The 26,689-nt window shown below is 42.2% G+C and overlaps 1 protein-coding gene across 5 annotated transcripts in view; it reads left to right on the top strand.

Annotated features, from left to right (window-relative positions):
* Dnm3 (dynamin 3) overlaps positions 1-26,689 on the top strand; it is a 448,546-nt gene that overhangs the window by 64,477 nt on the left and 357,380 nt on the right. For all 5 annotated transcript variants that reach the window (XM_051147697.1, XM_051147696.1, XM_051147695.1 and 2 more), the window contains exon 2: positions 7,922-7,995. In XM_051147697.1, the coding sequence (XP_051003654.1) occupies positions 7,922-7,995 (74 nt within the window). The remainder of the gene's footprint in view (positions 1-7,921; positions 7,996-26,689) is intronic.

Raw genomic sequence — 26,689 nt, 5'->3', positions numbered from 1 at the left:
TGTTCTAATACCACTTCAGGAAATGTTGGATGGAGCTTCCAGAGGGGAAGGGCTGGGTCTGGGGACTCACCAGCTAATTAGAAAGTCATTTACATTGTTTGTAAATAAGCAGGGTGTGTGTTCTGTCCTGTGGTGCTCTGTTCTGGATTTCAGTGGTGAAACTGACCTGCACTATCTTAGCTTTTAATTGTATATGTCATTTTTATTTTAATGTCCTAGAAAAGCAAGGACCAAAACTGCACAGTATTGACCAGGGAAGTTAATTCCCTTCTTCTTTCTTCTGTGCATCTCCTTTCCAGTTTTGTGACAAGGAACCTATGACAGACCTTCAGGACCAAGGACAGATATTGGGCCAGGAAGCCTTTACAGGGAAAGAAAAGACAGTAGTGGGCTGTCTGCACCAGCCAATCCCTAGTCACCATGTGACTGCCCGTGTGTCCTGATGTCTTGTCACTGGCTGGCTTGATCTGCTCCAGAAGGGCCTTTGTTAGCCTTTGCAGTGTGGGAATGCAAAGGTTGGTGACTCACTGTGGCATCATGGGAAGTGGGCAACGGGTGCTGTTTGTTTTCCTATTGCGTAGACTGGGTAAGGTTTTCACTTCATGCTGTCCATGTCTTCAGTCTTGGAAAGGAAGCTCATCAGATTTGAGGCAAAAGCCATTGGACTTTGTCTTCTCCATGTTTATCTCTTTGGGAACTCTGCCGGAAAACATGGCTGAAAGGACTGAATGCTGAATATTCTGAGTTCTCTTATTTGCTGGCTTGTAAACTATTATTGATAAGCCTGGTATTTCTCCTGAGGAGGTAAAGTTGGTTTTTGGAGGAATCTTCTATTTAAGTTTACAAATACACCAAATCTGCTGATACACTTAAATTTATGATATCAAATTTACAGAGGGAGATTTTGATCAAGGAAAAATAAAAAAATAAAGAGGTGGCAATGAAAAGCAAACAGTAGCCTAAAGGATAGCATTTCTCGTTCCCTCTCCTTCCCAGGAAGTGTCAGGTTGGCTTCATTGACTTGCAATGCTGTCACCATCCCAGGCTCTCTGTGACGTGCTTTCTCTGAGGTCTTGGGTGCGTGGCTTCCATCTATTATCATCTTGCCTCACCATGTGGAGATTATTGCTGCAGCTCTGCAGTCTCAGATAACTTACGGGAAGAAGAAAGAAGCAAATAGTATGCTTGGGTGAAATCAGACCGTGTTCCAGGAGCCATCTGATGCCACTCAGCAATCTCCAAAGACATCTTACTGTGTAGAAGATAGTGAGGGGCACCACGTTTGCAAGGAAGCCTGGGGAATCGTGGCTAATTTATTTATCAAAGTTAGGCATGTTGCCATCCCCAGTGAAGTCTGGCTTGTGTTGATAGGAAAGGAAAAGTGGACACTGGGTAGGCAACCAGCAACCTTCTTAGGAGTCTCTCTTTGCTATTCCCTTTCATGTTTGCTAAACAGAGTAAAATATGATGTGAGATTTTTTTTTGTGGGGGGAGGGAGTGATGCTATTTCTATTTTGCACCAAGACTCATTAATCTTGTGCTAAAATGTTGTAAATAACTTATTTTTTGTAGCTGACTGAATTCTGGTGGGCAAAGCATAGCATTTGTAGACTGATGACATTCTTCCTTCATCGCCCTCAGAGATGGAGACTTTACACTCTAAATGCTTTAGTGGGAACTATCGATTCACGGCTAATTTGGCTGATGAAAATGTGTTGCTTAGAAATTTTGAGTTTTGTGGATAAATATTAATGTTTTGGGGTAGAATAAAAGCATGCTTTCTGTAACTGTACTCTCAGGGTTCCCAAGCGAAGTGATGTTAGGAATGGACGCTTTACAGAGTAACTGCCATCAGCAACGTGATCTTTTACAAATAGATAAATGCTAACCTCCTTAACGTGGCCAATAATGTATGCGGGGGATGGAAACTGCAGTGGAAATTTCCAAAGACTCTGAGGTCTTGATGTTATTACTTCCTACGACTGGAGTGGCTGGCAAGGCTCTGGGGTTCAGGTATGCAAACACAACAGCACCTTATGTTCAGTGGTGGAATGAGACTTAGGACCCTTCCCCCCAGCTTCTTGGGGTAGGGCAGCAGTGTTTAGTACCCGTTAGCAGGTATTTGCTTCCATCTCCATCTCTCCTCTGCTTTCTTCTGTCCTGATCCCTTACCCTCCTCACCTTCTTGTGAGGTGTTTTGAGATGTTACCATCACAGGAATTGTTCCAGAGAACAGAAAATTATACTTGAAGAAATAATTTTAAGAGTTTTGTTTTTAATTTAAGGACTAATTTTTAAAAGTATGATGTTTCTTGGATTAAATTTTTTTTTCTTCAAATCAATTCCATGTCTTTATACAGGAGTAATATGGGTCAACGTTGTGTTCTGTACTTTGTACTTTGGCAAATACCTCCTGATTTTATTTTATTTTATTTTTTTACCTCCTGATTTTAAATATGCATATTAGAGAACAAATCACTTCAACAAATTTTTGATCAACTGCAAGATCTTTTGCTGTTCTTTTATCCATGTTATGCCACTTAGCTGTTTTCCAATTGAAGAAGTAAATTCAACTGCTTCTCCTGTGTGTTAAGACTCTAGCAAGCAACCAGGAGTCTTCCTGAAAGGAGAGATAGAAATCTAATGAAACACTTGGACATTGACTTTTCCCCTGAAAGAATATATATATATGTAGTCAAAGACAAATCTACGAACAAACCAGTGTTTGCTGAGAACTTAACCAGAGGCTGGGACTCGGGTGGGGGTGGGCCCTAAGAACGGATGACATGGAGCTAGGCTCTGTAGTTCTAGTAGGAGCTGGCTAAAGAAGCTGCTAGGGTGGGAGTCCCAAGCAGAGTCATGAATATATATGCCAAAGCATCAAGGCCAAGGGAACAAGTGCACAGAAGATTCTGTTAGAAGGCAGGATTTTTTTTTTCTTCTGCCGATGTGTATGGATGTGGATGAAGTGGGTAATAACCTAGGATGAAGAAGGAAAACATGTTGGGGGTAATGAGTTGAATTGCAGTGATAGTGGTCCAGGACATCTAAGTAAAGAAATGTGAGGGGTTAGTGTCAGGGCCTCGCTGCACACTGCACATCCCAAGCTGACCTTGAACCCATGATTATCCACCTTTGGTCTCCTAAGTGCTAGTTACAGATGTGAGTATTGTGTCTCATGTAGGATAATTTTTTAAAATATAGAGTAATATAATACTCATGTAATATAGTATAGTATTGAACAAGAGCATTAGAGGAAGAGAGACAGGGAGACAGAGACAGAGGTACAGAGAGAGACACACAGAGAGAAACAGAGACAGAGAGAGAGAGAGAGAGATGGAGACACACACACAAAGCGAGAGAGGTGCTGATGCTAGTACATGGTAACACCATCTATAACGAAACCTTTCTCTTCCTGAATACTGTGAGAGTCATCATATAACCTTCCACAATCCGATATTCCACATTAAGACAGTCATCAAATTTTGACATTTATTTTCTCTTTCTTCCTATCATTACTGTCTTGGACCTAACTCTCATTATCATCTTGAATGACCGAAAACAGCCAGTGTCTGTTTCCCTCATCTTACCTGTCTCCCTTTTTCAACACTCGAGGTTTTTTTTTTTTTTGTAATGTATATATGATAACTTACAGTCCCTCTACCCCCATCTCTGTTACTTGCATAGTACCAGGCACACACAACCATAAGGAAGGCTTCTGAGGTCCACTTCCTTTTCTGTCACCTTCTGACCTTTAGTTCATACATTTACTCAATGTTCTATTCTCCAGTGGTTTCCCAGGCCTTTGAATTAAACTGTGGAATGCCTCTTATCTCACATTTCCTCTATGAAGTTGTTCCACACAAACAGAACAGGTACTACTTGCTCTGTGTTGATTCTGCACTCTGTGTGGAACTTATCTATGGAGTCTGCTGTGCTTAGTCTAGTAATTTGTTATGTATTTCTTCTTCAAGACTAAGTTTACATATTGTGGAATCGGCTACAGGAGCTATTTTCTATGAGAGTATGAGTTACACCTCCATATTTATTTATAAAAAGTTGCTGATCATCTATTTATTGAACAGACCATCTGGTTAATGGCTGCTTACCTCTCTGTTGAAGGAAGCCATCTCTGTGCTTATTTGCTGCAAAAAAAGGACAGCTTGTGTAAGTTCACTGCAGATAGCAGCTTGCTCTTTGATGGAGCTTCCAAAGTCCAACCATTTCCTACCAGGGGGGGGGAATATATATATATATATATATATATATATATATATATATATATATATATATGTATGTATGTATATATATATTACTTGGCAACTAAGTTTCTGAAAAGGCCAGTAAGAAATGCTACAAATTCCATTCTTTGTATATGATGATGGAAATTAATTTTTACTTTTTTCTTAGTAATCATGCAAGTAGGAAAAGCATGGACATATTGTATGAAAAACGTATGCTAAGACTAGATAGACAGGTACCTGATGTGTGTGTGTGTGTGTGTTTTAAAGGCATCTGTGGCCTCTCTCTCTCTCTCTCTCTCTCTCTCTCTCTCTCTCTCTCTCTCTCCTCTCCTCTCTCTCCCTCTCTCTCTCTCTCTCTCTCTCTCTCTCTCTCTCTCTCCCTCTCTCTCTCTCTCTCTGTATTAGACTATAATAAAATACATATATTAAGTTAAAAGTACAACTAAAGGTACAGCCATTAGTTCCTGTGCTTTAATATAGCAAACTAATTTCAGCATAAGACATGCTGATAAGAGACAAAAAGCCAACTGTCTATTGCACATAGAAATGAAAATCAAGTGGATGATTGCACTCAGTGGCTAATGAATTATTCAAGATTGTTTGTGTCAGTGCCTGGCTTGGTGTGGATGGAGGCAGGGATAACAGACTGAGCAGTCCAAACCACTGCAGCTGGTCTGGACCAAGTGGGCAGTTCAAATGGGGTCTGTGGCCCCTTAGCTCATATTCAATTCATAAAGTGCTAACATTTTGTAAATAGGGATTTAGGGCATTTTTGCAAGAGAAGACTATGCCATCAGGGGGAACACATTATGACTACAATGTAGCAATAATTATGGCAACATGGAAGTGCATTTTTATGGTACTTGGGTTTTTAATGGGCTGCCATATGCTGCATTTTATTAGAGCCATATGATCTGGTTTTTAGTTAGAATTACTGAAACACGTTTAAAGAGAATTTTGCATGTGCAATGGTGGGGCTGGTATTGAAATCAGTGTTCTTGGTGTCTTTTGAGGTTCTTTGCCCTCAGCTCATGCGGCAGGAAGGTTCTGGGCATATGGTTCTAACTTTTCTAGGTCATCAGAATGAGATGTACCTACAGGGTGCCAGACTGACTACCTACTTCTCTATTAGAGAAAGATTTCTCCCTAGCGGTTTGTTTTATATTAGAGACTCCTGTGTAACAGGAGAGAATTTCAGATAGCCAAATTCCATTACGCAATGCCTTCATGGTTGGTGAGAGTACATGCTAGAAGCCGACTCTAAGTAAGAAAGAGGCTGGATATCTGAATCCACTTATTCCTCACGATGCGACATTAGGCTTGATTGATTAAAAACAAAGCAGAGAGAAGCATTAGTGTATCAGTGGGTTTACTTTCAGCCAGAGACCTAAAGGCGGTTGGTTGTTGAAAGCATTATATGTGGTTTATGTTATTCATCCCCAATGGAGTGGCTGCTAAGTCTATATTGTGTAAATGTGGAGTCACAAACACAGCCTGAAAGCGTGAGGGCATAGGTCAGCAAGTCTCTCTTCATCCGCCTTCCTTTCCTCTCCCTTTTCCTCTATCCCTTTTTTATTGAAGCGCATTTCCCTTTTTTAAACGGCCACATTCTGCCACCTAAGTCCCTACATTTCTCTTTGGCATCTGTGAAGCTTAAAACTTCATTCATGAAAACACAGATTTTTCTTTTTTCTTTTTTTCCAGCTCCCTACTCCGGAGTTTTGTTTTCCTTTCATTCATTTTGACTTTCAAATGAACTCCTTCCCTTCTGGTTGCAGGCACAGAACATAGATGCTCTGTTCTGTGTTTTCGTTTCTTTGTTTGAGACAGAGTCTCACTGTGCAGCTTAGCTGGTCTGGAACTCAGGATTCTCTTGCCTCACCTTTCTGAGTGTTGGGGTTACAGATGCACCTTGCCACACTCAGCCAGTGCTTTTTTTTAATGAATAAAAAAAAATACTGTTTTAAAAGTTGAAACACAAACAACTTTTCTTTTTTATCTTTATGTATATTTAATATATTTTATTAATTTATTCATATTACATCTCAGTTGTTATCCCATCCCTTGTATCCTCCCATTCAAACAACTTTTCTTACTCTTCCCTGTTTCATCAGCATGGAGTAACTTCTCCATGGTTCTCAACCTTGGCCTAAGGAGTAAGCCATTTGCCCAGTTTAGAGATAGTTCTTTATGACGAACTCTTCCAGAATGTATTTTAGTACTTGCAAAATAACAGTTATAGAGGAAATTTTGCTTAACTTTGTCTTTGTGACTCCCCGCTGAGAATATCAGTGTCTCTGGTGGTTTGTGCTTCGAAACATTTCCTCTGACCTTTGTTTATTTCCTAAGTCATTGTGCATTGAAATTTCATTGTGTTGAAGCTCTTTTGGAAGCCTCCGTGTTTCCCGGATACCAGTGTGACTGTGGAGTTGTTGGGCAAACCCTGCTCAATGTTAGGATCTCCTGAGAGGTAGCCTCCCCGCCTCCCCAACCCCACTACTGCCCTGAGTATTACAAGTGTGTATCATTGATGCTGGGTCCTGGGTGTCTGGAGTTCTGTCTTTAGATGGTCCTGAAACTTCCATTTTTGAAGAACACTGTCACTGAGTCATTGAGTCAAAGGTTTATCTTGAATAGAATTCTGTGACATTCTTTCCACAGTTGTGAGGCCTTGTAAATGTGCTTAAAAACTATGAGATAAGCAGGGCGTGAGTCCAGAGGATCGCAAGTTCAAGGCCTGTGAGGGGCACAGGGTGATTCAGGTTCGGTTTGAGCGACTTAGTGAGATTCTCTCTCAAAATAAAAAGTGAAGAGAAGGGAGCAGATATGCACAGCTCAGAGGGCATGTGCTTGCACCATACACCCTATATGGCGAGTTCAGGTCCCAATACATAACAACAACAAACCAAAGCACAGCACAGACAGCAAGCTGTGAGACAGGTGTTGGTGAGTTCTCTGACACTGCAGACTTGATAATGGCGTGGATGAGGTTGCCCATGCAATTTAATGCAGTACTTTCTTTGCAGCAGGTTTATTGGCATAGTGTATGCTATTTTAACATGTCATTTTCAATATAATCTTTCTCAAACATCTCCCACTTGACAGGAACAATAAGAAACACTGAAGTTGCAATATTTTTTCTAGTGTTAATTTCTATGATGTAATATTTTCTTCCATTTGAGACCACATTTTGTGAGTCGTTTTATTGGAGAAAAATTTCAGGATATTTAGAAAATACACTGTAATTCACCCTTTTCATTTTGGCCAGCATTTCATGGTGCAGTAATAATGTGGAAGCCAAAGGCAGTACTGATTTTGCAGTTATCAGAAGTTCTAGGGTTGATTTCATTATTAGACCATTTTAAAAAATTAATGCAGGTTCTCTGAAAGTGAAAATGAAGGGGCCACACACAGAAATGTAATCAAGCCTCCACGAATCCTGCCTAGGTAAATGAGCGGTGTGTTTTAGTGAGGATTATTAGTGAATGCATTGGTGGATCAGCTGCTGACACAACTGCTTTCTTGCTCTTCGAACTTTGCAAATACCTCTTTCATAGATGAGTCTAGGTGTCTTGAGACAGAGAACACATTGAAATATTGGAGACCTGAAGGATTACCATGGAGTCCTGTTTAAAATTCAGCAATGCCTTCATCTATTGTTTCTTGTTTGTTTTCAGGGATTTTCTTCCTCGAGGCTCCGGCATCGTAACCAGGCGACCTCTTGTACTCCAGCTTGTTACCTCCAAAGCAGGTAATTAGTGAGGGTGTTTACTGTGTGGATGTGCACACCCCATGGCAACTGTCATGTTCATTCCTGGCCACTAGGTATGCCAACAAAACCGCTTCTGCCGCCACTGTTCTCCTATCTCTCGGTCTTTTGATTCCTTTGATTACATTGAAGAGGAAGTCTTACACGCATATAGATTTTTAACACTAGTTTCTTATGCCAAGACATTTTTTTGCTTATTGTAATCCACCTGTATAATAAGCTCCCAGTACCAAACAATCATGGCTGCTCCTTTGCAAGTATGTATATCGTATGTGTGACTATTTAATCCAAAACTTTAACTATTTAGAGAACTAGAAAGATAACTCTAGTGGTTAAGAGCACATCCTCCTCTGTCAGAGGACCTGAGCTTAGTTCCCAGCATCCACATCAGGTGGCTCCAGTCACCTGCACCTTCAGGTCCAGGGCATCTAGTCTCCTCTTCTGGCTTTCATGGACAGTGTAGCTCATACTCACACATATGTGCATATAATTAAAATTTAAATATTATGTAAGAGTCTAACTGCAGTTTCTATTCATAGGCAACCAACTGCTGGGCATCATTTGTCCAAACAACTGTTCTTTGTGCCTCATGTGTTCTTAGAATCTTTGCCAAAGTGCTATTGTTTGTATTTGGATTCTCAGTTCTAGTCAATTGATTCCTATTTCTACCCTTGTACCAATACCATGTTGTCTTAAATACCTTTGCTCTGTGGTATTATCTTTTTTAATTTAGAAAGTGGTACTTTTATTTTATTCTTTTGTTTAAAGACCATTTTAGCTACCCTGAGTTCCAAATTCTGCATGAATGTAGAATCATATTATTTTATCCAAGAAATGTGAGATTATATTTTTAACTTTTGAAAATCAATTAATGTAATGTATTGTGTGAGCAGACTTAAAAGCAACAAAACCTACAGGATCATCTCAGTAGACTCAGAAAAGCATTACACATTCTCCTGGAAAACCTTCAGTAAACTAGGAGCAGAGGGGTGCTTCCTCAGTCTAATAAATGGAATGTATGAACCTCCACCCCGCACGCCGGTTTTATGTCATAACTGAGGCCAATTATTTAAATACAGCTTTCTCTTGATTGATTGACTCACTCAATAAATACCTTTTTTGAAATATACAACATAAAATAGAAATAGAAAGTACAGATCAATAATATCACAGAAATTTGATTATATTTATTTTAAAGATTTATCTTCATTATATTTTTAATTTAATATTTTTATAATTTCACACATGAGTGCTATATTTAAGTAATTTCTATCCAATGATCATAATGAGTGAGTTCACCCAGAAGCAGAAAGAGTCAAATGGTATATACTCACTTATATCTAGACACTAGCCCAAGGGGCATGTCCCATGAAAGTCTTCACTTACCAGGAAAAGGGGTCAGAGGGGAGGACATCCTATTGGGACTTTAGGTGAGAGAAGCATGGGAGAATGGGGAAATAGAAGGATCCAGAGGGTCCTAGAAACCTACAAGAAGAACATTATGATGGGTGGATCTGGGCCCAGGGGTCCTGCTCAAACTATAACACCAGCCAAGGACAATACATGCAGTAAACTTCGAACCCCTACCCAGATCTAGCCAATGGACAGGACATTCTCTACCGTTGAGGGGAGAGTGGGGACTGACTTTCACATGAACTCTAGTGCCAATTTTTGACTACGTCCCCTCGATGGGGAGGCCTGGTGGCACTCAAAGGAAGGATAGCAGCCTACCCAGAAGAGACTTGATACGCTATGAGCATATACGGGGGAGGAGGTCCCTCTCAGTCACAGACATAGGGGAGGGGAGTAGGGGGGAAGTGGGAGGGAGGGAGGAATGGGAGGATACAAGGGATGGGCTAACAATTGAGATGTAATATGAATAAATTAATAAAATATTAAAAATAAATAATTTCTATCCTTTCTTCTCTCCCTTTCAAGTTCTGTCATGTACCTCCTCAGATTCATGACTCCTTTTCTTTATTTCATCCTAACCAAAACAGATAAACCAAGAGGAGACCTCTAACAAATAGGGAGATTGGAAGAATAATACAAAGCCTTCCAAGTAAAAATGCCCATGTGAGATGGATTCACAACCAAATTCTCCCTTCTCTTCCTCTTCCTCCTCCTCTTCCTCCTCCTCCTCCTCCTCCTCCAACGAATACTTCTTAAAGATCTCTGCGCCGCCAGGCAAACTTCACTCTCACTGTAGAGCTTACCATCTAATGGAAAGAAACAAAAATAAATAAATATAAGTTCACAGAATGTTAGATAACAGCAAGAAATGGAATCAACCAGCACTCAGGAGGTAGAGGCAGGGGGACGGCTACAAGTTTGAGGCCAGCTTAGTCTATATAGTGAGTTCTAGTCTAGCCATGGCAACACATCGAGATCCTAACTCAAGACACAGAAAAAGAAACAAAACAAGTCAAAAAGGAGGAGGAAGAGTAGCAGGAGGAGGAGGAGGAAGAGGGGGAGGAGGAGGAGGAGGAGGAGGAGGAGAGGAAAAAAAGAAAGCAAAGGAAAAAGAGAGTGGCATTTAAGTCATGCAGACAGTCCTGTGGGAAGAGGAAGTCAAGTGGTTGCAAGGTGGGTGTTGCTTATGTGCTTGAAGTTTAACACAGGGGCCAGGAGGTGTGGAGGGAGGAGGGGTGGGGGGTGGAGGTGTGGAGGTGTGGAGGGAGGAGGGGTGGAGGGTGGAGGTGTGGAGGTGTGGAGGGAGGAGGGGTGGAGAGGTGGAGGTGTGGAGGTGTGGAGGGAGGAGGGGTGTAGGGTGGAGGTGTGGAGGTGTGGAGGGAGGAGGGGTGTAGGGTGGAGGTGTGGAGGTGTGGAGGGAGGAGGGGTGGAGGGTGGAGGTGTGGAGGTGTGGAGGGAGGAGGGGTGGAGGGTGGAGGTGTGGAGGTGTGGAGGGAGGAGGCGTGGAGAGGTGGAGGGTGGAGGTATGGAGGTGTAGGAGTGAGAAGGGCAGGAGAAAATGGAGCGAAGACTTAGTATTGCTGCAGTAGTTGAAGAGAAGAAAGCTGATGGGAGTGACAACATCAGAGGCCAGGAGTCTTCAGTGAGATCATGACAGGAGGATTAGAACTTTAAGTAGAGAGCACTGCTAGTATGACTGAGATATGGAGGGTGGGCTAAGATAGAACTTCTCTACCTGTGTGCAGGAAGGAAGAGAGAGCATGGGGGGGGGAGGCGGAGACAGGGAGAGAGAGCATGGGGAGAGGTCAAGCAAGGACTGAGTCTGGGGACTCTTTCTGTGAAGTTCTTGTGATGCCTTTGTTGTCCTCAGGAAGAGGCTGGACATTTGTTGGTAATAAAAATCTTCTCTTCCTATTTCTCTTAGTTATGACTTACGTTCTTCTCAACTATACACCACTCCTACTTGTAACAAAAACACCTCTTTTGTTTAAGTATGTATGTATTATTCACTGCTTGTCCTGCCAGGGAATATTTTATCTCTGATTTTAAAAGCTATTTTAAGCAGAATGAGTAGATATATGATTCGTTGTGTTCTATTTAATCATCATCGAGACAACCATTTAACAACGCATGGGACCATTCTGCCGTATTTCACCATCTTTCCATTCCTACCCCACATCGGCTTATGACTCTTTCGCTTGTTGAATGAATTCCACAGATTTATCTACATTTCCCCCCTATTCATCTAGTGTTGTCAAGTCACCAAAAATGAACAGTAGTCTGATCAGCATAAAATGAATCCTTTGTCTCTTTTGACTTTCTCCTTTGCGTTTTGCAGTTTTTAGAGCTCCAGCAATAGATTTTAGGGTTTCCAGGTAAAGGAAGATGCTGACCTTGCCTTTCATAGCCTTGGACTCAAGGTGCTGAGACGGCAGGCATGGGTGGAAAAGCCCTGCAAGGTCAATGCTCGGATTGTAATGGCCCTTCCAGCCAATGACATGGAATGAACATATTGGGAGCACCCTGAACTAGCTGCACTTGTCATCCTGATGCAGCAGTATAAAAGCTATCACTGTGGAAACGCTTAGTAGAATTGGGATGCCCAGGACCAGTGCTATGTAGAAAACTATTAGTGACTAGCTCTTCTTTTTCCAAACCTTTTCCTGTTCTGAACATTTGGGTATTTTTCACTTAATCCTTGCCAGGGTTTTCTGAGGTAGAACTTTGATTCCTACTTTGGGAAAAGATACTCAGCAAAGCTCAACAGTTTCTCCACAGCCCAGTGCAGGCTGGCATGCAGATCGTCAGTAGCCATAGCATACTATAGCTGCAGCGTCTAGCAAATGCCGCCACGAAAATCCTTACTTACAATTAGCGTGTTCATGGAACATCATATACAATGCAAACCCAAAAGCACAGGGACTTTAATGCCTTCTTTTATGTTCTAGGACATACTGTATATTTAATAGGGTGTTTTATGTGAAAAGCATAGTTGGTAAATATGAAATCTTTTAGCTCATCTAGTTTCTTTCCTTTTTTTAAAATTTATTTTATTTTATTTATTGCATATGAGTGCTTTACAGAAGGCGGCACCAGATCTCATTATAGATGGTTGTGAGCCACCATGTGGTTGCTGGGAATTGAACTCAGGACCTCTTGAAGAGCAGGTGGCGCTCTTAACCACTGAGCCATCTCTATACATTTAGTAATATTTAACTTGCTAACTCCACCTCCCACTGTACTAGTTGCTAAACCAAACAATTAAGCAGAGCTGACCTTCACTGTACCTTCATTTGTTCCAGGACACTTAGTACTTAGCATGGAAGAGCATCCAAAGAAACCATATACTATGCGAAGAAAGCGAGAGAGCAGACAATCTGTCCTTTACTAATAAAGGTGAAAACCTGAAGCGTCAGGCCACTGCAAACCACTGTAGGAGTATTTCTGAAGATGTGATACGGGAGGCTGAGAGCCTGGCAAGGTATTGGTCAGTGTCAGATGAGGTCTTCCCTGTCAGGGGCCACTGTTCAGAACCCTGCAAAATTGGATAGAAATAGGCTAATGCTACAAGCCAGGGCTTTTTCCAGACGAGGGAGCCAGCCTGGGAGCATTTATCAGGGCCATACTGCTTTACTCCATCTCCGTATCTGATCTTACTGTTTGTTTGCCGGCACATTCACATGCCAAACCCTAAGAGCAAATGCTCTGGATGAGCAACCGCGAGCATGGAACATATTCCAGTGTCTTTGCTTTTAGAGTGAGTTATTCAGAATTTAATATTCTCTGCTCCAACCGAAAGCAGAAAGTAGCTTTTTAAAGACATTGGAATCCAAATCATTCTGTGTTACAGGCCTCTGTAACAGTCTTACAAAAGTAAATTCTGCAGACCATAGAGATAAATGGCTGCTTGAGGACCTCTCTATGGAAAATTGCTTTATTTCAATATTAGTATAAAAAATTTAAAAGATAGCAGTTACAAAGGCGAGTTGAAGGTGACTGTTCACAAGATAGAAATACCCTTTCCTCTGGGAGAGGGTTCGTGGCTGGTTTCAGCCTTTGTGCACTTTAAACACAAATCTATTAAAAGTTAACCCGCTGTCTTCGAATCGCAGGTGCTGGGCAATATAAAATGTGTCTGTGACAGCTGCTTTGAATGTCACTGTCCCACAGACTAGAATCACCTGACTAAGATGCTGTACCTGAGGAATTGTCTTGATTGCCTTAATGTATGGAGCCCAGCCCGCTGAGGGTGGTGCCATGCCTTAGGCATATGGGCCAGGGCTGTGTGAAAAACTAGCTCAACCAGGTGGTGCTGCTGCACGCCTTTAATCGCAACACATCGGAGGCAGAGGTAGGCAGATTTCCTTGAGGTCCGAGGTCAGCCTGGTCTACAGAGTGAGTTCCAGGACAGCCGGGGCTGCCAGCGACACTGTCTTAGAGTTTCTATTGCTGTGAAGAGACACCAGGACCGCAGCAACTCTTATAAAGGCAAACATTCGACTGGGGCTGGCTTACCGTGTCAGAGGTTTAGTCCAGGAAGCATGGCAGCATGCAGGCAGACATAGTGCTGGGGAAGGCGCTGAGAGTTCTACATCTTGATCCACAGGCAGCAGAAAAAGACTGTGTAACACACCAGGCATAGCTTAACCATTTGAGACCTCACAGTCTGCTTCCACAGTGACACACTTCCTCCAACAAGGCCACATCCCCTAATAGTGTCACTTCCTACGGGCCAAGCATTCATACATATGAGTCTATGGGGCCACTCCTGTTCACACCACCACACACAAACCCTGCCTCAGAAACAACAACAAAACCCCCAAAACAACAATGACAACAACAACAACAACAACAACAACCCACAAAAGAGAAGCTAGCTAAGAAGCTAGAGGGAACAAGCCAGTTAAGATGCATTTATGTGCTAAGCCTTTGTTAACTGCAGCTCTGACCTCTGCGGTCCTGACCTGCTTTGAGTTTCTGTGGTGGCTTCCCTCAATGACAGATATAAACAAGCCAAACTAGCCCTTTCTTCTCCCAAGTTAGCTTTGGTCAGTGTTTTATCACAGCAACAGAAAACAAACTGGGACAGCATCCATGTCCGAATAAGTTATATTGGAGAATGAGTGCCAGCCAGTGTTTTGTATTCCTGGTTGGAGGTGCTGTTACACAGTCATTTTAATAAGGTCAGATAGCTGGCAAGGGGACTGGAAACCTGTGGTAGAGGCACCAGCCAACACAAGGTGATGTGGTGACAGTGCAGGCAGGGGCTCTGGGGGTGGCAGGCAAGCACAAGAAGGTGAGCTGCAGGAGTACCCCTTCAGGCCAGAGAGCACGGAGTCAGGGCACCACTGAGTAAGGTGCATTTGTGAGCGTTGCCAAGGGAATCTTTACATCTAGGGTCAAGGCTCAGCCTTCCGTAGCTGCCTTGACCACGTTGTTAGACTAGCCTGACCTCCGGCCCTATGTATGTGCAGTGACCAGGAGTTTTCCTTCTAGTTTCATAAATTAGATATGAATAGTAGAAATACTGAGATGATAACACCAGAAACATTTTAAAACTTTGTATCCCACTTTATGACCAGCTATCTGAGTTTGAGCAAAGCTGGAACTTAAGAACAAGACAGCCTGCTTCTACAAAGGATGGAATGTTTGTTTTCTTGGTAACAAATTAACCTCATGGTAAAAAAAATATACTCGTTTCTGAGAACGTTCTTTCTTAACTGCGGCTCTGACCTGCCTGGGCTTCGTGCTGGCTCTGTTGCTCTTCATATGAAGTGCAGGTTATAGATGCATAGTTTAAATTCCCTTGACTATTTATTTTAAAATTCAGTGCACACAGATGCCCTGGCAAGCATCCTCAAGGTATTTCGAGTTCTGATTCACTAGGTCTGGGTAGTGCTCAGGAGCTGTATTTCAAACAGGCACCTTTGGGCGCTTAGAAGCACATTCCAAGACTCCTGGCAGCTTTGCCCAATGTCTCTTCTTTAAATGTCTTTCCTTTCCCTTTTAATAAGATCCTTTTTTGGGACATGACATATCATTCTCTTTAAAAATGTCTCCATGTTTGGTCCTTGAATCCACATAGTAATTTGTGCCCATGTAGTGGGGTGGCAGGCACTTGTTCTGTCCTGAGTTGGACTCTCCTGCTCCTGAGATGTACATTTTAGCCACTGGCACGCTGGCCCAGCATTTCAAGAGCCTAAGGGCTTCATAGTCTATCAGAGGCTGAGATCTTAAAAGCCTCAAGTTGAGTTGCCACGGAGCTGACTGACTTTGTAGGGATAAATGCAACAACGAAAGCCAAATCGTGGAGTCTGTAGCTGATTCACAGCCACAGAGCTCAACTCTGTGCCTTGTTTTTAAAAGTCCAGAATCTGCTATGGTCCCTGAGTGTCTCATGGATATCAAGTATAAAACTTTATTTCTGGGAAATTTAAGTAGGAAAAATAAGCCAGAAAATATCTGGTGGAAGAATTAACGATTGAGTTTTCAAGAAGAGATCGAGGCCTACTGGCACAGAAGGAATCCAAGGTGTTCATCTTTTGGAAAGTGCTTTGGGGTGTTTTCTTTCAATATTGGATACAGTGAAAATAAATAAATTCCCAAAGGTTTCTGCTGGGAAAACATACTCGTTAAGCAGACAGAAATGTGCACTCTGTAGTCATGCTTGTCAGAGTAGTCTCATATTTATAACCTGTTTCACTGCAATATTTTCCAAAGATTTTCAGAAAAGCAAATGAGCCATTGTAAATAAACAAAACCAGATCTCATTTCTTGATACCCAATGCGTTTCTTTTTAGGCGGCGGGGATTAAGCAAAGGGTGTTTTTCCCTAAAGAAACTGAAGGAATTAACACACTTTGGTAGCATAGCTGCTTGTGATTGTGAGGTGGAAGGTGCCTTGACTTGGTGATAATTCATTTCTCCCTCTGTTTCCACCCCGTTCTCTTGTAGGAGAAAGTATTGAAGGTTACAGCTGTCTTAAATTTCCACCCAAAGGATCTATTTTCACAAACACCTCTTTGGTTTATATATTGTTTACTCCAGAATTCTGTCAGTGTAACCTGCCTTGCGGGGAGGATGGATAAGCAACCTAACTTTAGGAATTTCCTTTTCTTCTTATCCTCTTTCTTTTCTACTCCCACTGAAAAACTGGGTTGTCTTGGAACAACCAATACCACAGAGGGCTAAAAGTTGCACTGTCAAGGGGTTGGTGTCTATGTAAGTGTGAGAGGAGGAGCATGGTGTTCACACCTATAGAGAGCAAGCGCAGAGACTTGTTTCATATCATGGCTATATCTACGCTTGCCATCACGTCCCTCCCCACTGCTCTTTTCGTTATTTTTGTTATGTATCAGATCACAGAGATCACAGCCCGTGGTGCCCTGGGTTTGCAGTTGCTGGGTGTGTTGGGAAGCAAGGAATGTGTTTTCTTGGCCTTTTATTCTTCCAGGTGTTGGCCTTGCCACAGCCTGCATCCTGTTTCCTAAGAAGCACCGATGGGGGAACCCGCAGGCAGCATGAGTAATTTCACCTGTTGCTGAGTGGTATATTCGCTCCTGATTTTAGACCATAGCTTAGTTATACTGCAGGTTTACAAAGTGTTTATTTTTTAATATGAGCTAAATTCGCTTTAAAGTAATCATGTTAGTCTAACATTAGCAGTCCTCTGCATACCTGGTAGAAATTTTTGCTCATCACTTTCTCAGTTTGTTTTGTAAAAAAAAAAAAAAAAGAAAGAAAAAAAAATTGAGACGAGGTTCCATGTAGTCCAGGTTGGCCTTGAACTTACTATGTAGCCAAGTATGACTTTGAACTTCTAACCTTTCTGTCTCCATCTTCCAGTGATTGGACTGTGGGGGTGGACCACCAAACCTGGTTTATGTTAGTGCTAAGGTTCAAACTCAGGTTTTCCTACATGTTAGGCAAGCCCTCTACCAACTGACCTATATCCCCAGCCCTGTCTGATATTTTTTCTATTTATGTCTTTGCATCCATCCATCCATCCATGCATCCATCCATCCATGCATCCATCCATCCATCCATCCATCCATGCATCCATCCATCCATCCATCCATCCATCCATGCATCCATCCATCCATCCATGCATCCATCCATCCATCCATCCATGCATCCATCCATCCATGCATCCATCCATCCATCCATCCATCCATCCATCCATGCATCCATCCATCCATGCATCTTGTGCATCCATTATTTCCATCCATGCATCCATCCATCCATCCATCCATCCATGCATCCATGCATCCATCCATGCATCTTGTGCATCCATTATTTCCATCCATGCATCCACCCATGTATCTACCCACACATCCATCCTCCATATGTTCATGAAACAGTTTTGAATAGCTATGGTGTACCTAGCACACAACAGAGGAATTTCTAGCTTGTGTCCTCCACATCTTTTTCAGTTGGTCCCTATGAATATCATCTTAGCTGATATTCAAAGGGGGGGGGGTTTCTTTTAAAGCTCTACATAAGTCACACACTAGGTGGAATTGTGTCTTTCTTTTAGCTTCCTGTTATGTAGGAACTTGGAGCTCTGTAGCACTTCATAAGTATTTTTAAAATGGACTTAGGAAGAGAGTCTGTTTCATAATGTGTGTCAAAAGCAATTATAGACGCAAGCCTGGATCGTGGCAAGTGTGTGGAAGGGGTCTTTAATGCATGCTGACTCCAGTTTTAATTTAATCTATTTCCTGTGATATTTTTATTATTTATAAAAATGTTTTTCTTGTTAGGATTATAGTATATTTAACTCTTCATAATAACATGTATCTTATACATTAGCTTTTTATTATTATTCTACTATTTGAATGCTTTAATTTTGCTCTGTATATATCTACTGATATCCATATGAGACTATCATATGTTAGTGCAGACGTCTAACTAAGGGCAAATATAGTTAAATAGAACACAGGCTTGTTTTGATTTACAAGGGTATAATCTTCGGTTGGAAAGTTACTCAGTAATTTAGAGCACTTGCTACTCTTGTGGAAGACCCTGGCTTGGGACTCAACATCCACTCAGTGGCTGGGAACTGTGTGTACCCCCAGTTCCAGGGGATTCGTTGTCCTTTTCTAACCATCACAGGCACCAGGGCTGTTGTACACACACACACACACACACACACACACACACACACACACACACACACACACACACAGGTATAATACTTATATACAGAGAATTTTAAAAGTAAAAAAACCAAGGGTATAATCTTGAAAATTGCCTCAATTTTTTATTTTGATTTTAAATTATGTATGTATATGTATATCCCCGTGTGGGTATGTGTATTTGTGTGGCTCCCTGCAGAGTTCAGAGCTGTTGGGTGTGCCTGGAGCTGGAGTTGAAGGTACTTGTGAGCCAGCTGATGTGGGTTCTGGGATCTGAATTCAGGACCTCTATAAGAACAGTATACCTCCAAACCCCTCATCTCACCAGCCCCTCCCCTAAATTGCTTATTGTAGCCTAAATTGGTGTTTGCTCAATCATATTTTTAAATTGCTTTGTATCTATACCAAAGCAATTAAAGCTGGGCATTCATAGAGGCAAATGGATTAACACGCTTGGCAATTGTTTATGGATCTCCTTTACTCATGTGGAAACTATGTCCTGGGTGGTTGCAGATATGTGCATGAGGCAGAGTCCCTATACCCACTACTGTAATGTTCAAAAGGGGAGGATATGTTTGAATTAAGGATGGGTAAGAATTCACAAATGGATACTGAGTGAGTTTAGCAGTGGTGGTTTCATCTTTGGGACACTAAGGTCAACCCCTTCAGTGGTCAACACACCCTTCCATGCTTCCTGGATAATACAACAACAGAAGGTAAAAATTGTAAGGGTAATATAAAGAAGCTATCTGACCAAGGAAGGCAGGTGTATGGAAACAGCAAAGTGAACGAGAATAAGAGAGGTGACTGTGATGTGGCCTGGGGCATAGTCCCTCAGAGAAAGCCAGCCTTGGAGTGCGGCTGCTCTTGGCACATTGTAAACTGCTGTGTCTGTGCCTCAGCCTACTACGGTGTCCGCTCCCCGGTAGCAGAGACCGAGAGCACAACACCAATATCTTTGTTCTCAGAAGCTGCACTTGGTGCAGCCTTTGTTTTGCTATCAAACTAATTAGGAAGGAAAATGATTCTGTTGAATGAATCCCTCGCTAAGCCACACACATTTCCTATTTCCATGCCAGTGTTGTGTGTTTTTCTAATTATCTCCAGGAATAGTGACTTGTAAATATGCATATAATAATGCTGAGTTTCTGTGGCTGAAGAAAAGCCTGAATATGTAAACACACACACATTTTTTGTAGTTTGTGTTTTGTTCTTCTTTACATCAGAAGGGGATGAGCTATTTACACATTTGTTATATGATAGTATTATTATTAATATGCTTGACTAGGTATTATTAATATATTTGACTTGAGGCAGGATAAGAAGGTTTACCTGACACATGCAGAGGGAATCTGTCAAAGGTGCCATGGCTGCTTATTAAGATGTTTGATTCCCTCTGGACAGGATGCTTTGAAATGCAGTTCCAACATCTGAAGTCTAGAAAGACACAGACTATGTATGCATTTAAAGTAGAGTAAAGCGAAGCAGCTGCTTCTGAAGTCATCACCTGAAGGCAGGGGCACAGAGTTACCCTGCATCTGTGCTCAGGTGTGTTTGTTCAAGTGCAATATACAGCAGACCTTTGGGCAACGAAATGAGCAAAAGGCAAAGCATATACAGTTATGAAACCAGTACAAAGTGATGGTGTCAATCTAAGGAGAAATATTAGCATTAGATGTTAACTGAAAGTTTCATTCATTTACGCATTCATTTATTCTGCAAGTGTTATCAGTGGCCTGCATGATGGTACCTAGTCATCAAAGTAAGGGACTCTGTCTTGACTCTGGGAGATAGACTGACATAAAGAGGACTAAGTCATTCATGTGGTATGTTATAGGGTGTTAAATGCTATGGAATACTAAAGGGTGCGATTAAGAGGCTGAGCTGTGCTTTAATGTTTTTTATTTAATGTCACAAAATCTTTGAGGAACTGAGAGGATGATTCCAGTGGCTCTCTTGAAGAATAAAATTCACAAAGAAGTAAGAGCCATTGCAGATTGCCAAGATAGGCAATCTTGGGAAACACTGAGGAAGTGCAGAGAGACCAGTGTGGCCTACAGTATAGAAAAAATTCTGTCTCCTATATAATAGTAGATAATTAAAGTGTTTGAGTGATTGATATTTTTTTGGCTAACAGGATGAAATATTTCCCCCATAAATATATTATTGATTTTTTTTAAAAGAAAAGAATCCAGTAAGTGTCAAGAAAATTTTGTTTAAAGCAGGTGCTGTGAGAACTTCCAATAAGGCCTCATATTGTAGGTTTTGTAGCCCGTGACCTTTACTACAACCTCAGAACTCTGCTGTAGCCTGAACACATCTGTGGACTGTGTGCAAACTGAAGGGTATGAATGTGCACCAGGGAACCTGACAGACTGTGAAATCTGGATTTCTTTCCGTTTTCACATGCTGAGAAATGTGGTCAAAGTATGTTCAGTCATTATATTGTAGTTTACTTTAAGTGTACAGAAAATGTCATGTGTTGGTGTGTATCATGAGGGTTTGACCTGTATGTAGTATGGTGGTTAAATCAGGATAAACATAATCCATTGCACCAATCACCTGCCATCTGTCCATGGTGAAAACACTCAATGTTCCCTCTTTTACCTTTTCAAGATAGTCTGTGCTTGCACACTATAGAGTCATGCACACTGGTACTCTATCACACTGTATTTTAGCCCCTACTGATGCGTGTTTCCCTGCCCACTTCTCTCTTCTCCCCAGCCCCAGTAACAACCATTCCACTTTCAAGTTCTAAGCTGCCATTGCTTTAATTTCTACATGAGCGACGTCTCATTGCACCTGTCTGTGGTAGCGATAGTTGACCCACCAGATGTGCCCATCCTACCACTGGATCGCAAGAAAACCAAGGAAGCAAGATAACATGACATTTCCCAAATGATATAATCAGCCTCTAGTCTCAGCTCCTAAAGAGAGCAGTGTTGATGATGTTGCCCATTGAACAACTGGAAGGGTGGTTATGATGAGGTTCATCATATATGCAGTTTAGCTTCAGATAAAATGTATATTATGTAAGGACCTCTGCATGTGTACGTGTGTGCATGTACATGCTTGTGCTTGTGCTCTTGTGCATGTGTGTACATAAATGGCTGATAATTCCTTCCTCTGTGATTTCTGTGTTTTCTACTGATTAGATTTTATTCTGTTCATAGGTCGTAGTTTTCCTTATTTGCTTGCCTGGTAATTGTGCATGGGCATTGTGATCTTATATTGCTCTGGAGTTTGGTTCAATAATTTGGGACTTTGCAGTTCAATTTTTGAAGCTTTCAAAACTCACTAAAGCAGCCTTTCACCTGGGGAAAATTTAATTGGTTGACCTTGTGGAAATACCAGCAGCAGAGGTGTTTCCCTTTGGTTCACTGGGCCACGGGCTACCTGGAGCCCGCTCTGACCCCCAGGTGTCCTTCCTCCTACTCGCTTTCTGGAGGATCTTCCTGTGGCATCAATGGTATTCTCACACACTAGATGAGGGGTGTTCAGAGACGTTGCTAAGTGTCTGACCCTGGAACTTTCTTTTGGAGCAGCTCCTTTCTCTTCAGCACTTAGCTTCACAAAATGTCAGATGTCCTGGCTTCTTTGAACTCAGAATTCCATTTCTCCCTCTTCAAAGGATCACTGAGATCCATTAGGCTCTCTCTCCCTTTGCCAGAAGATTGACTGGCATTCTCTTTAGAATATGCCAGAACAGCTGAAGCTGCTATCTTGCTCGCCCTTCCCAGGAATTACTCTCTTGCTTGTCCTGTTGTCTGTTGTTTGAATATAATTCTTTCTTAAATCTGTTTTTTGTTGTTTAGGATGGGAGGAGAAATCTGATTTCTGATATTCAGTCATAGCTGGAAGTAGAGGCAAGCCTGGGTCAACCCTCAACCCCATTTGCTAATGGTTCCACATTGAAGATCACCTGTCTACACTGCTCAGCTCATGGCAGTGTTATCAGGATCATTTGAGGCATTGCTCTGTGGCTGTGGTGGTACAAATAACCATACAGTTATCTTCAGTGAAGTTTTTAGTTGTTTCTGTCTTCCTTTTGCTTTTTTTCTTCCCCGTATCTCTGTTCTCATAGACAGTACTGAAAAAAAAATCATAGAATACCAAATGTCTGAGGTATTTTATTCAATGTAAACACATCAGAATGCTAATACAAAAGAAAATAACACAAACATAAAACTCAAACAAAACTCTGTGTCTCAATCTCTGTCTGTCTGTCCGTCTGTCCGTCTCTGTCTCTGTCTCTCTGTCTCTGTCTCTGTCTGTCTCTGTCTCTCTGTCTCTCTGTCTCTGTCTCTCTCTGTCTCTCTCTCTCTCTCTCTCTCTCTCTCTCTCTCTGTGTGTGTGTGTGTGTGTGTGTGTGTGTGTGTGTGTGTGAGATAGAATCTCTCTCTGGACTTTAAGCTCACTATTTGGCTTTAGACTGGCTGGCCAGTGAGCCCTTCAGATCCTCTTGCCTCTGCCTCATGTGCTTGCTGGGTTACAGTGTGCACTGCCATGAGTAGCCTGTAAAGTAGGTGCAGGGTGTTCAAGCTGAGTTCTCAGGGCTGCACAGCAAACATTTATCCACTGAACTACCTCCCTCTCTCACACAAAACAACCCTGATGATGTCTCTGAGCTGCCCATAGGCTGTGGGGCCAAGACACTTCTAGATGACAAACAGATGAGACAGGAGGAACTTCAAGCTGAGAATGGACTTGGGATTGTAGTTGCCAAGCTTAGACAATGTCAAAGTCTACCTTTGCTAGCTCCCAGGGATGGTTTTCTCCAAGTGATGATGTTTGTCGGATGGACAGTCAGTCTTGAGAACACATCAGAATTGTTGACTATTGCTTGCTTTACCAGAGTTTGGCTGTTAAAAAGGCCATCCAAATATTGGCCTTCTAACAATAGTAGCATACACAGTAGAAAAAAGCAAATTATTTTACTGGTGCTTCTTTGTATTCATGCTGCCAGTTTTCCTGAGATCTCTGCCTTGCTCTCTACTTTCCTAATTGAAGTGCAAGTTGGATTCTAGAGGAGGCTGCAATGAACACCACAAGAGCACTTGTTTAAAAGTATAAGCACGTCACATAAATATGTGGTTTAGACCCATAATTTTGGGTTAAAAATTAAATGATGTTAAGTGCCTTTAAATAACCAAGGAAGCAGTTATGTGGTAGTTGAGGAAGCAAGTGAAGGTCCCCGTAGACCTCAGAACCACCATCTGCGGGCCGGGAGCTGTGTTGGTGTAATGCTGATTGATCAGTTCCTCTCCCTGTGCTTTTGGGAGGATGATAACTTCATTCCAAGCATGTGAGAAGTGCATGTGAAGTGTGCTCCATGTTAGGAAGTCTGTCAGATGGTTATCACAAGTCTACTGTACTTGGCAGCAGTGGTGGGGTGACATGCAATGACAGCTGTAAGAAGTAGAAAAAGAAGCTAGGTGTGGTGGCTTCTGCATGCAATCCCAGTCCTGGGGAGCCTGAGGTGGGAGGGGTGCTGTGAGTTAGAGCCGAATAGTGAGACTGTCTCAACACACACACACACACACACACACACACGAAAGACAGGAACAGGGAGAGAGAGAGAGAGAGAGAGAGAGAGAGAGAGAGAGAGAGAGAGAGAGAGAGAGAGAGAGAGCTGTTACTCAGATGGCAGTTTGGCCCTAGAGTTTGTGGTTCCTAAGAACAGGGATTACACATGAATAAAAGCTTTATTTTTTTAATATTTTTAAGTACATTTTAATTTTTGATATTAAAATACAATTGCTTCATTTCTTCCTTTTTCTCACCAACCCATCATAGACACACACGCATACACACACAGACACATATGGAATGTATATATATATATATATATAATACATATGTATATATGTATATTCCCAAATTTATAAATGCAACCTGCTTTCATCCATAAACTGTTACTCGCATTATATGATTTCAGCTCTGACCACTTGGTATTGGGTAACCAGTCTTTCCTGAGGAAGACTATTTCTCCCACTCTCTGCGTTACTTTTGGAAGTTGTGTTTGAGTTTTAAAGAGGATTTTCTTTCTGTGTCTCTGTGCCTTGTGTTTGTCTTTCACGCTATCTGTGTACGTCTCCCTCTGTGTGTGTGTGTGTGCTGAGTGTGTCTCTACGTGTGTTTCAGTGTGTGAATATTTATTCTTCTCTCTGTGTGCCTCAATACGTATGTGGCTGTGTGTGGTTTTGTGTGTCACTCTGTGTGGCCCTGAGCTTGTATGCATATATGTATGTATATTTGTATGTGTCTCTGTTTAAGCATGCATGTGCAATGTCTGCTATGCTGTTGGCTAATTTCCTCTGGCAGGTTTTGTGTCTCATCAAGGTTTCTAAATTGATATGAATTAGGTGTTTTACACATAATTTCTTCATAACTTAAAAATTTTAACGTCTCTTCATGACAGGCTGAGAAAAATTCAGTATTGCACAGCAAGTATTTATACTTTTTACCTAACTTCAGTCTCTGAAGCTTACCAGTAACAATTTTGGGAACATGAATAACAATAGGTTCCCTTAGTGTTTATAAAAAATGTTCATCTCTATAAAATAAGACCATGGATTAATTGAACAAAGTAAATTTGTTGTTCCGCTCCAGCTGGTCGTCTCTGCTGCCTCTTTTACCCAGCGCTCGCCTCTCTCTCGGGTGCCTGGTTTTATATCTTCTACCTTGAAAGCCTTTCCAAGGGCGTCTGCTGAGTTTATCCACACTCAGAAGCAGGTGACTGAGATGGCTTAAGATGAGATGCATTTCAGCAGACAGAAGTGAGAGGCACCCTTCCCCGGCACGGGGAGCGATGTCTTCCGCTGGAGATTCTCCTTGAGAAAGGGGAAGTATTTCATGTTTGTTTGTTTGAGTGATTGTTATTGTTTTTTAACTTGCCAAGTCCATTGTAAAATGTTCTCTAAATCATGCTACCCAGGCCACCCCAGCGCTGGCGGGGCTCCACGGCTGGCACCTCGAGAGGAGGCCATCTGGGCTCGGGCAGAGTGGCGGGAGGATAGGGGGCGCGGCGGAAAGCACCCGGAATGCCAAGAACAGAGACTGAGTTGGCCTGTTGGACAGCTGATGAGACAAACACACATTTTACGGAAGTAAGACAACACATTTGAAAACACTTTGAAAAGATTTAGTCCGTGATACAAATACAGAAGATTCTTTGCCAGGTTGTGTAAGATCTGACAGTGTAAGCCATTCCACTAAATTTTTAATCAAGGAACTAATTTATAATGGATAAGAAAAGTAGAAGTTTACACAGTGGTGTTGGAGGAGTGAGGTGGGGTAAGAATGCCAAAATGTAACCATCACACACACACACACACACACACACACACACACACACACACACACACCAACCACACCCCCCAACCACACACACACACACACACACACACACCAACCACACCCCCCCAACCACACACACACACACACACACACACACACACACACCACCCACACACACATCCCAACCACACATACCCCAACCACACACATACACCACACCATACACACACACACCACACACACACTACACACATACACCATACCATACACACCCCAACCACACACACACCACACCACACACACACCCCAACCACACACACCCCAACCACACACACACACACACACACACACACACACACCAACCACACACACACACCATACCACACATACCATACCACACCACACACACACACACACCCCACAACAAACATACACACACCACACACATTCACACACACACACACACACACACACACACACACACACACACACACACACACACACATTCTGAGTATAGAAGGGTGAGATGATGGATCAGTGGACAATGCTAAGGTTAAAATGCCCACACTGGATAGATCAGCTCCCAGACCAACAAGCTTCTGACAGGTCTGATCATGTCAGAGACGAAAGGGAAGGCAGTTCTTCCCTGATAAGACTGTAATTGAAAGAAGCATTGCCAAGGAAAACAGCTCCGGCCTGTGGCTAGGGCCCTGTTGGTGTTGCTCCTCAAACAGGCGTTTCCTGCAGGAGCCAGATTCCTCCACGGTAGTCCTGTAGTCCGACAAAAGCCCTGAAGAACTTTGTGCTTGAAACAGAATCCAGGTAGAG

Source organism: Acomys russatus, chromosome 6, assembly GCF_903995435.1.
Source record: "Acomys russatus chromosome 6, mAcoRus1.1, whole genome shotgun sequence".
Classification (NCBI taxonomy): Eukaryota; Metazoa; Chordata; class Mammalia; order Rodentia; family Muridae; genus Acomys; species Acomys russatus.
This window is presented reverse-complemented; position numbering and strand designations above follow the sequence as displayed.